Source organism: Phaseolus vulgaris, chromosome 2, assembly GCF_000499845.2.
Source record: "Phaseolus vulgaris cultivar G19833 chromosome 2, P. vulgaris v2.0, whole genome shotgun sequence".
Lineage (NCBI taxonomy): Eukaryota > Viridiplantae > Streptophyta > Magnoliopsida > Fabales > Fabaceae > Phaseolus > Phaseolus vulgaris.
The window spans coordinates 36,503,331-36,515,436 of NC_023758.2; the positions used below are offsets into that span (position 1 = coordinate 36,503,331).

General features: G+C 33.8%; 2 protein-coding genes across 2 annotated transcripts; one reads left to right on the plus strand and one right to left on the minus strand.

Moving 5' to 3' along the window:
• Positions 1-1,915: 1,915 nt before the first annotated feature.
• LOC137809734 (tetrahydroberberine oxidase-like) lies at positions 1,916-3,644 on the minus strand. Its single transcript, XM_068610822.1, has one exon. It carries the CDS (start codon positions 3,608-3,610, stop codon positions 1,994-1,996), a length of 1,617 nt encoding a protein of 538 aa, XP_068466923.1. The 5' UTR covers positions 3,611-3,644; the 3' UTR covers positions 1,916-1,993.
• A 1,828-nt stretch (positions 3,645-5,472) lies between these two features.
• On the plus strand, positions 5,473-5,805 carry LOC137809436 (uncharacterized mitochondrial protein AtMg00810-like). The gene has a single exon (XM_068610548.1). It carries the CDS (start codon positions 5,473-5,475, stop codon positions 5,803-5,805), a length of 333 nt encoding a protein of 110 aa, XP_068466649.1.
• Positions 5,806-12,106: the final 6,301 nt, after the last annotated feature.

The window sequence follows — 12,106 nt, forward strand, 5'->3', positions numbered from 1 at the left end:
TTTTCAATATAACACTTTTAGGGAAATGGGTTTGAGGTCTGGGGATAGATAAGGGCGACTTATGGAAGGATGTTATTGAGTCTAAATACGAAGGGTGGAAAAGTCTGAGAGAACAAATGAGTCCTACTAAGATGTCCCTTTGGTGGAAATATTTGAAGGAGGTTTGGGAGTTGGAGAGTTGAGGAAGGAGGTTTGAAGATTGTTTCAAGTGGAAGATTGGAAATGGGAAGTCTATCAGTTTCTGGGAAGACAATTGGGAGGCGCGCGGTAACCTAAAGAGTGTTTTTCCAAGATTGTGTTCTTTAAGCTGTCTGCCAGAGTCTAAAGTGACTGAGTGTGGGTATTGGGTTGACGAAGTCTAGAAGTGGAATCTTGTTTGGAGAAGGAACCTGTTCGAGTGGAAAAAGGATATGGAAAGGCAACTTTTTTAGGTGCTCCAAGGATTGGGGCTAGTTTTGGATATGGATGATGGTTGGGTCTGAAAGGACGGTGAGTTCTCTACGTACACGGTTAATTCTGCTTATGTTATCTTAAGGGGTGAGCCTGAAGGGGGGATCAATACTGGGTTTGTTATGTTTTGGAAGACTAAGGCTTTTCCTTCGGCCCACGTCACTGCTTGGAGGGTATTTGAAAATAAGTTAGCCACCAAAGGAAATTTGGCAAGGAGAGGGGTAGAGCTCAGGAATGTTTTATGTATTATGTGCAGGGTGGAAGAGGAGTCCTATCATCATTTTTTAGTGCAGAATAGCTTGGCTGGTCAGGAGTCAGTGTTACGCTTGGTTAGGTTTGGCGTCCGTGGACCACTCTGATGCTTTCTTTCACTTCCTACAGTTTAGGATGTGTAATGCATAAGAATCTGTTAATGTGATTTGGCGAACCATTTGGACTCCTGTAGTAAACGAGATTTGGAGACGCAAGAATAAGGTAATTTTTAAAGGGGGAGTGGTGAATGTTTCGAAAGTGTTTACGCTTATTCAACTAAAGTCTTGGTCGTGGGTTGTATCCAAGGTACCTTCAACTGTTTTCTCTTATTCTGAATGGTGTCTTGATCCTTTGGCTTGCATGTATTAGATTTAGAGGTGTTTTTCAGTTTTGTTTTCCTTGGTTGGGTGTAGGTGGGTGTGCCCTCCACAGTTGTTAGGAGGTAGATAAGGGTTTGATCAACCCTGAAATGGTTCATATTTATTATTCTTTCTTACAGATAAAAAAAAGTGGGTTTATGCATAGTTGGATATTTTAATGAATCAATACTTTATATGTTTTTTACTATTCTTTTAATAACATAGAAACACCCAGGTGTTGTCTAATGAGTTTGACACTGAGAGACCGTCTAACAATTTTAATATTACAAGACTGTATAACAAATTTACATCTTAATAGATCGTTTCATCTGCCTTTGCCATAAGCATTAGAAAAAATTAATGTTGATCTAACTTGCACTAACTTAATAAATATAAATAATAAATAAATAATATTGACTCCTAGCATCGACTAAGTTGACACTAATTTAACATTAATATAAATATTTTTAATTATTAAAGGATGATTTTATTAAGTGAACTTTATTAGTTTTAGATAATCCAATATTAATTTGACATTTACACGAATACTTTTATTTATTGAAAAGTTAATATTGACTTACAGTTAGCTAAGTTGACTCTCTTTTAATAACGAGTATCAGTTTAATTGACGTAAATATTTCACAAATATAAAATTAAATCTAATGATTTTATGTTTATCAACTTTTTTTATCATTTTAGAGTAGTCATCAACTCTAATTTATAATATTGCACTTTTGTCAATAATATTCTAAAAACATGACATTTTTCTGAACACTATTATTAAGTGTAACTCTAAATATTTGAATTACTATAAAAAAACATAAATTAGAAGCATAACAACATATTTTATTTGAAGGGTAGATACTAGATGGTTTACCATTCATTAAATTTATTTTATTTGAATTCTACATACTAGATGGTTTTAAAATAATTTAATATTCTTCCATGGACAGTATAGGAATGCTTTGTTCGTTCCTGAAAAAGTTTTTAGGATCAACCTTGGTCTTCACTTTAGCCAATCTCTTGAAGTTATTATTGAAATACTTCAAACCCCAAATGCTGGCTTGGGTGTAGCTTGTGTAACCATTGTTATTTACCCCAATGTCAAGGTCTCTGTAATTTATATATGCAGCTCTTGGAGAATTTGAAACATAAGGTTCCATATATTTATACTCTCTTCTAATAAAATTCATGTGTCTTTGTGCTATCCCGTCCCCTTCCTCTTGCCAGGTGACCCAATAGTGTATATGAAAAATGTATTGAGATCTGTGCGAGAACGCAATTTCAGACTCTGAAATCTCGTTCATTATGCCCCCATAAGGAGCCAATTGAAGTTGAGCATATTCAACCTTAGCGTCACAAAGCAAACGCCATAATCCTCGTAATCCCTCGATAGGAATAGGTTTTTTCACATAATCAGATTTTCCTTTGTAATTTCCATAACGAATTTGAGTTTTGTTGAGCAAAGATTCGGGGGGTTCATTTCCTGAAGATCCAATCAACAAAGCATTGTTGAAAACAGCTGAGCCAATCCAACTCGTCTCTTTACAGTCGTTTCTGTCCAAACCCAACTCTGGGAGGCTGTTTTGCATCAATGGAATAAGCTCTTCTACTCCTCCCAGAAACAAGGACACAAATCTGGCTTGTATTGTTAGCTTTCCATGTTGACTTGAATTAACCCTTGCTATGTCCACCCTAATTATTATGCGTTCGTCCAATTTATGGGCCACAAGCTGCCACTTTTGAATGATCTCGGTTGCATTCTCTTCCAATGTCCTTGAAACATCGAACACTGTCACGGTTGATGGAACTGGAACCAGTTTTACCTTCCAAGCCACAATGACTCCAAAGCTTGCTCCACCACCTCCTCTAATGGCCCAAAACAGATCCTCACCCATGGCTTGTCTGTCAAGAAGGTTACCATTCACATCGATTATGTGAGCATCTATGACATTGTCTGCAGCAAGACCGTACTTACGCATCATGAGTCCATAACCACCTCCACTGATGTGACCACCAATGCCCACACTAGAGCACAAACCAGCTGGGAACCCTAGCGTTTTGCTTTTTTGGCTAATGCTGTAGTAAAGTTCACCAAGGGTTGCCCCAGATTGAACCCATGCAGTTCGGTTTTCTTCGTCAACTGTGATTTGTCGAAGGTTTAAGAGGTCAAGGAGGACAAATGGAACCTGGGCAACGTAGGAGAGACCCTCGTAATCATGGCCTCCACTTCGGGTTCGAATCTGCAGGTCATGGCGTTGGGAACAAATTATAGTGGCTTGAATTTGGGAAACATCCAGTGGTGTGACAATGACAAGGGGTTTTGAGCTTGAGTTGGAGAATCTATGATTTTCAATGGTATGATCTAGGAGAGAGGAGTATGAAGAGTTGGTTTGGGTGTAAACAACATTGGAGATTGTGTTGGTTATGTGGGGATAATTGTAAAGACATCGAACAAAGTTTTCATGAGAATCTGCTGAAGAAGGTTGAAAGGAAAAAAAGAGTGCAATGACAGTAACATAGGTAAAGTAGGAGCTTAGATACTTCATTTCTATGTATGGTTTGTTGTTGATAAGAGAATTGTAATTTGAGAATGAGCAATGCGAAGTCCCTAATTTATAGTAGTCTGGAGTCTGATGTTATACCACTCATCCTAAACTGTAACATTTACTTTATATTTCAATAAATTATTATTTTATTATAATATTGCTTTTTATATTATTTTAAGCAAGATGCGACAAATGTGCCAATGTATATATATTTTTTGACTAAATTTTTTGTTAAAGTAAATAATATACATTTGATATTATTTATAATAATATAATAATATTTTAAATTATAAAATAAATAAATAAAATAAGATATTAATATATTAAGATATAAAGTGTATGTTTTTAGTATAGAGAGTATTAATATATATCAACACCCATATTTGACCAATTAATGTGAGTTTAATGTCAACAACCATAATTAGTGTAGATACTAGGTTACGCAAGCGCCAGAAAAGAAAATACATTATTTTAACTGATGTTGACCAATGTCTAAATTCTTTGTTATTTCCTTATTTCATATTTAATAAAGAAAAACTCAGTTAAATAAATATTTTTAATAGCTATCTATATGTAAGACCGAGCTTTTTTATACGAGAAATAGTTGCTTGCACATAGAAGGAATTAAATAAGGGATGTTCAATGCTTATTGTTATATTTACCATATTCAAAATTTAATAATATATTTTTTTGACATCTTTTTTTTATTGAGAAGTGATATATTAATATTTTAATTTAATTTAATTTATTTTTTAATTTAAAATATTATTATATTATTATAAAGAGTTGTGAAATGTGACATCCTAAAATATTAATATTTTTATTATTTCTATTTTATTTTTTTATTAAAAATATTATTATATTATTATAAAGAATTGTGAAGTGTGTGCTTTACTGTCAAAAGATAAGTTTTCCTTTTTCATTTAAACATGTTATACTAATGAAATCTTTTCTACTATGAATGTTATAAATTAACGATTATCATCAAATCCTAATCACGGAAAAGTTTTTAAGATAGTTTTATCAATAATATTGAACGAATTAAAATTAAAGTATTTCCTAATGTACTAGTTAATTTTTAATTTCTATCAAATTCGAAATACTATAATCAGTTCATAAGTACTTTTAGTACACATTGCTACTCATGATCATGTACGAGACTAAATACTTTTAATATTGTAATGCAGACACACTTTTCAGTTTTGTAACTGTGCTATGTTGGGGTAGATTTTGAATATATATGATGAATATATATAACAGTTTACGTACGCTGCATTGTTTGTGGGAAGCACATATTCAGTCTCAGTTACTCTGTTACTTTTGGAGATCCCACATCGACTAGAGATTAGAGTTTTTCATTGTATATAAGTGGATGCAAACATCAACCATATGTGCCGATAACATTGCTCATAATACTGAGAAAAATCTTGTGACTGGTAATATTGATTTCATTGGAAATAATGATGTTCATATTCAATCTGGTGATTCTTTTGAATCCGATGGTCATGTTAATGAGGCACAATCCCCTTAAAACAACTGGATGTCAACAATTTTTTCCTACATGGAGACCTTGTAGAGACTGTCTACATGAAACCTCCATGGGGCCTTCTTCTTCCTAATAGTACTCATGTTTGCAAATTACAACGATTTGTATGGTCTTCGACAAGCGGGAAGGCACACTGGAAATGATGCTGAGGAAATTTCTCACATTACAAATCTGCTGGACCAACAGTTCAAAATAAAAAATCTTGGAGACCTCACCTTCTTCTAGGGTCTTGAGGTGGCACACAACTCCATTGGTATTCATCTCTGTCAAAGAAAATACACTTTATATCTGTTACATGATGTTGGATTGTGCACCCATGCCCACTCCTATGCTCCACTCTTCTCGACTCTCTCCATCCCAAGGTGTTCCCCTCTCTGAACATCAACAAGATGCCTTTCATGTTTTACGGTATCTCAAAGTTGCACCAGGATCAGGTATATTCTTCCATTCTTCTAATTCCATTCAATTAAAATGCTTTAGTGATTCTGATTGGGCAACATGTCCTACAACAAGGAAACCCATTACTGGATTTTCAGTTTTTTTAGGCAATTTGCTCATCGCATGGAAATCCAAAAAGCAGCAGACCATTTCAAGAAGCTCCTCAGAAGTAGATTATAGAGCCATGACAGCTATTACATGTGAAATCTAGTGGTTAATGTACCTTCTCCAAGACTTTCGGGTTACTAGTGTTCAACCTGCTATCCTCTATTGTGACAACCAATCTGTAATTCAAATAGCCAACAATTTAGTCTTCCATGAACGTACCAAACATATAGAAATTGACTGCCATATTGTTCGCGAAAAGGTTGCAGTTGGGCTTCTCAAACTTCTTCCCATTTCCTCCTCCATGCAAGTTGCGGACATTCTAACCAAACCACTTCCCCACAACACCTTTATCTTAATACATTCCAAGCTAGGAATGAAGAATATCTATTACCAGCTTGAGGGGGGCTAATGAAATTTTTGGTTATATATGTTATTTTTTCTCTCTTGGGTTATTGGGCTGCATATAGTTTTAGGGCCCATTCTCTCTTTTGTTTTACATGTATTATATACTCTCCGCTTCTCTGCTTGTACGGAACTTGAGAGAATTTAAAAAAAATTCCCCCTTTCATCTTTACTCTATTCTAGCTTTCCAGCACCTCTTTTCTTCTAGGGCTCCTATCTTCTTTTGTTCCCTTTTCTTCCGCTTTCGTGCTTTGCCCTTTGTCCCCTTTTTGGGCTGTTTTTTGTATTGCATGAAGGAGCCTAGCAGCACCTCTCCGCCCAATGAACGTCACAGTCATGGCAGAAGCGGCAAAAGAAACGTCTGATCATCCCACATCTGATCAGACCTATCTGTCTTTGCATCTTAATGAGAATCCTGGAATCTGCTTGGTATCACCCGTTCTTGATTCAACGAATTACCATTCCTGGAGTAGATCAATCATGACAACTTTGAGTGCGAAAAATAAACTAGAATTTGTCCTTGGCACGCATCCCTGCCCAACGAAGGATTATTCTACTTATGCCGCATGGAATCGTTGTAACAACATGGTGGAGTCATGGTTGGTGCATTCAGTCTCTCTTTCGATAAAGGAAGAGCATCATTTGGATGGATTCAACTGTTGATGTGTGGAACGATCTCAAAACTAGGTATTCCCAAGGTAACTTTCTAGATTTTCTAATATATAAATGGAAGCTGCTACCCTATGTCAGGGAGACCAATCTGTTACCGATTATTTTACTAAACTCCATATTATTTGGGATGAAATTGAGAATTTTAGACCTAACCTAACCTGTGCTTGTAAGACAAATTGCGCTTGTTATTGTGATGTTATGACTCTTCTGAATCAAAGAAAGCTTGAAGAACAGGCAACGCAGTTTCTTCGTGGACTAAATGAACAATATCACAACATCAAGTCTCACGTTCTTTTGATGGAACCAATTCCTCCCATATCAAAGATTTTTTTCTCTAGTGGTACAACAAGAACATCAGTTGGTTAGTAATACCTTGGTTACCAATATTAACAATGTTGTTAGTAATATTAGTGTTAACTGCAACCCTAGTTTTGCTTTTATTACTTGTAACTTTTGTGGTAAGATTGGTCACACTGAAAAAGTTTGTTTTCGAAAGAATGGCTTTCCCAATAAGGACAATAGAACGTACAAAAACAACAATAATAAGAAAATTTGCACTCATTGTGGTATAAGTGGTCATACTGTTGAGAATTGCTACAAGAAGCATGGTTATCCTCCTGGATATAAATTTTCAAATGGTGGAAAACCCAGTCAGATTAATAGTATTGTGTCTATTGATGATGTTTCCTCTGAAAATTGTCAAAAAGGACAGGAAGAGGGCAACATTACCCTCACTCCTTTGCAGTACCAGATTCTTTCAGACATATTCAAGCAAAGTAAAGGTACTGCTAATAACAACAATATGATCAATCCAACACAAGTGAATCAGGTGGGATCTTTCTCCACACATTCAGCTCACCAAGTGACGGATCAACCTTCAACAGGTAATCTTTCTATCAAAACTAATTCTTGCTGGGTTTTGGATTCAGGAGCTACTGATCATGTATGTGTTTCTTTATCAAATTTTGCCTCATATAAACCTGTTCCTATAAATCTTCCAAATGGTCATCATGTTCTGGCTAAATATTTTGGCACTGTTGTCTTTAATAAAAAAATTTACCTTAGCAATGTTCTGTATCTACCAAACTTTGCTTTTAATTTGATATCTGTCTAAAAAATTACTTCTGATTTTGTTTACAGATTAACTTTCTCTTCAAATAAATGTGAAATACAGGACAATTTTACCAACGAGAGGATTGGTACAGTTAAGACCACAAATGGCTTGTATATTCTTGATTCTGCTGTTTTTTGTAATTCTAGTTTCAAAACTGTTGCTTCTTCTTACAGTACTACTGATAAAAATCATAATCTATGGCGCAATAGAATGGGTCATATTTCTGATGAGAGATTATTTGTTTTGAGAACTCAATTTCCTTTTATTACTACAAATAAAACCCATGTGTGTGATACTTGCCATAGAGCAAATCAAAAGAAATTGTCTTTCAATTTGAGTAGTTCCCGTACTAATTTCTGTTTTGAATTACTCCATATGGATATTTGGGGTCCATGTTCTGTCTCTTCTATGTATGGTCATAAGTACTTTTTAACTATTGTTGATGACTTTTCACGTTTTACTTGGCTTATACCCATGGTCACTAAATTTGAAACTAGAATTCATATTGAAAATTTTATTGCATATGTTAAAAATCAGTTTGAAAGCAGTGTTAAAATTATTTGTACTGATAACGAAGTAGAATTTACCAAGAAATTTTTTTCTCTTCTAAAGGTATTATTCATCAAACTACTTGTGTTGAGACACCTGAACAAAACGATATTGCTGAAAGAAAACACCAACATATCTTAAATGTAACTCGTGCTCTCATTTTTTAAGCAAACTTACATCCTTTATTTTGGAATTTTGCTGCTTTACATGTTGTTCTTTTGACAAACTGCACTTCGACTCCTTTATTAGACAATAAATCTCCTCATGAGAAATTGCATGCTAAATCATATGATCTAACTATCCTTCGTGTTTTTGGATGCCTTTGTCATTCTAGCACTATCACTGCTAATAGAAAAAAGTTTGATGCATGTGTTGTTTCTGGTGTTTTCTTGGGTTTTCAGCCTCATACTAAAGGCTATGTTTTCTTAAATCTCAAAAATAAAAAAATTGAGGTCTCAAGGCATGTAATTTTTCATGAACATCAATTTCCTTATAAATTGAATGTTGATAATAATAAAAGACCCAACAATTTATCTCTTCCCATTCCCCAAAGTTATGTTTTTACTAATGATTTTATTCATGATAATTCTCCTGATAAAATCGACTCATAGGGTTGAGGTTTGCACCCACTTATATACAATGAAAGGCTCTAATCTTTAGTCGATGTGGGATCTCCAAAACACCCCCCTCACGCCGAGACTGTCAACTCATGCGTGGGACTATATATTATGGGTGGTCCGATAGCGGCCTGATAGCGGGTGACACGATAGACCCAACACAAACACATGCTAGGATATGCTCGAAATTGCTCTGATACCATATTACGAACTGGACTTTAAGCCTAACTCAACCCCATAAAACCGGCTCATAGGGTTGAAGTTTGCACCCACTTATATACAATGAAAGGCTCTAATCTCTAGTCGATGTGGGATCTCCAACACATCGTAATACTTACGTATATAAACGAGAGCCAAAGAAAATGTAGCTGGAATATCTTCCGTGTTGCCTCACGTTAAAAATGTGATTGAATTATATGACAATTGTTCTGACAATAGAGATACAACTTGTGGGTTGTTTGAGAGAGGAAACGAGATTCAACTCTGATAACAATACAGATACAACTTAGTGAGATGTTCTAGCTTAAGGAAGTTAATTTATTTGCGAATGTGATATCAGCTAAGGAAATCTCCGTAGATTTGGTCGAGGTGGAAGGCAGTGTTTTAAAAGGAATATCTAAGAAACATATAAGATAGTCATATAAATAAGGAGTTTTGTGAATCTAGTTTTGTTTCAGATATTTTTTTCAAGGAGGCACCTTGACACAATTAACTTCTGAAAATCAAACTTTTGCTTTGACTAACAGATACTAGAGAGTTTCATGGAGTTGAAGAAAAGGTTTGTTAGTACTTCAATGTTGGTGATTTCTCATATAGAAAAATCTTTCGAGGTTTATTATGATGCTTCACATAAAGGATTGAATTGTGTTTTAATGCAAGAGAAGAGAACAGTTGCATATGCTTTAAGGCAACTCAAAGTTCATAAGAGAAATTATCCTATTTATAACTTAGAGTTGGTAGTTGTGGTGTTTACTTTGAAGATTTGAAGACATTATTTGTATGGAGCTCAATTACAGGTGTTTAACTATCACAAAAGTGTGAAATACTTGTTTGATTAAAAGGAGTTGAATATGAGGTAGAGAAGATGGGTGGAGTTTATGAAAGATTATGATTTTCAGTTGATGTATCATCCAGGGAAGGCTAATGTAGTTGCAGATGCTTTGAACAGGAAGTCATACAAGTGTCAACCATGAAAAATAAAGAGCAGAAGTTGATTGAGCAATTTAGAAATCTGAATTTGGGAGAAAAATTCTTTGTTGATCATATTAGTTGTAGTAAGTTAACAATAACTAATGATTTCCTTGGAATGATCAAGGAAAAAAAGTTAGAGGATTCTAGTCAGAAGAATACAATGGAGTTACTAGGTACAAATCAAGCTAGGAACTTTGTGATGGGGGAAGATGGGATCTTAAGATTCAAGGGCAGAACTTGCATACCTGCAAATGAAGAGCTAAAGAGAATGATCCTAAAGGAGGGTCACAAGGATCATTTTAATCTACTTCCCATTATGAATAAGATGTACCAAGATCTGAAGGAGTACTTTTGGTGGTCAGGCATGTGGAAAGAAATAACTCAATATGTTGTTGCATGCTTGACATGTAAGAAGGCAAATGTAGAGCATTAGAGACCTAGTGGTTTGTTGCAACAATTGCACCATATGAAGCTCTGTATGGGAGGAAGTGCATAACTCCTTTAGGTTGGTACCAAGATGATGAGACATCATTGGTTGGGCCAGAGTTACTAAAGCATACCACTGAGAAGGTGAGACAGATACATGAAAGGATGAAAGCCTCTCAGAGTAGGCAGAAATCATATGCAGATTAGAGGATAAAGCCTTTGGAGTTTGCAACTGGAAATGGATAATGTGCAAATCAAAGATAACATGTCTTTTAAAGTAAAATCAATTAAGATTGAAAATCATCAGAGTACCCAGCTCAAAGGCATGAACATCAGTATGGTGAAGGTAGTGTGGGTTGATAGATTTGGAGATTCGTCTTGAGAAATAATTGAATATAATGTTTATAATAATTATAGTAATAATAATAATAATATAAAAACTAAATTTATATAGTAATAATATTGATATTATTACTATTACTAATATTATTATCATATTATTATTATTAATGATAATAATAATTTTTTTTATTGTTAATTTTATTATTATTATAAGTAGTAATGATATTTATTATTATTATTATTATTATCAATAAGAATAAAAATAATAAATAATAATATTATTATTAAGAATAATATTAATAATAATATATGAAATTTTACGTACGAATTTTGTTTTCCTAGTGACTAGATGCATTTATATATGAATTTTTTTTCCGTATGTAATAATTATTACGAGTATTCACTTCAGATTTTTTTCCATATGTAATGATTAGGAGCTTTTACATGTGATTTTTTTTTTATTTTTTGTAATGACTAAGAGTTTTTACATCGGTTTGGAAACTCCATTACTATCGGCGGTTTGAGAATCTCGTAATTCTTGATAGTTTGAGAACTCTGTAATTCTCAACGGTTTGAGAATTTCCATAATTTTTGACGGTTTTTAAATTTCTGTTATTCCCGACGATTTTAAAATCATGTTATTTTCGATAATTCTAACTCATTGTTATCAGCGATTTTTAAACCCACGTTACTTATAGAAGGTGTATATATAAATAAAAATAGGTGATAAATAATAAAAATATTGAGTCAAAATAGCCCAACAATTTTCTCAAACCCTTTGTTCTTCTTCTACCACCAAACATTAATACATTATTGTCCTTCAACTTCTTCAACTTTTTATTTACTATATAGGAGTAATTTCGTATTAATACCAAATAATTATATTGATATTTCTTAAATAAAGATAAATTACTAAATTATTCATCTTATTCATTAAGATCCATTTAGTGACCGGTGTTAGAATAATATACATAAAGATTTATGTTTGATTTTTTTTATAAAAAATAAATTCATTATATTAATAATTTTTATCAAACAAAATTTATGAAAATAAACAATGTTATCATCTAAAAAAAAATAGATAATGTTTT

Coding starts and splice junctions, on each gene's coding strand:
- LOC137809734 (XM_068610822.1), bottom strand. CDS start 3,610: ATGAAGTATCTAAGCTCCTACTTTACCTATGTTACTGTCATTGCACTC.
- LOC137809436 (XM_068610548.1), top strand. CDS start 5,473: ATGCCCACTCCTATGCTCCACTCTTCTCGACTCTCTCCATCCCAAGGT.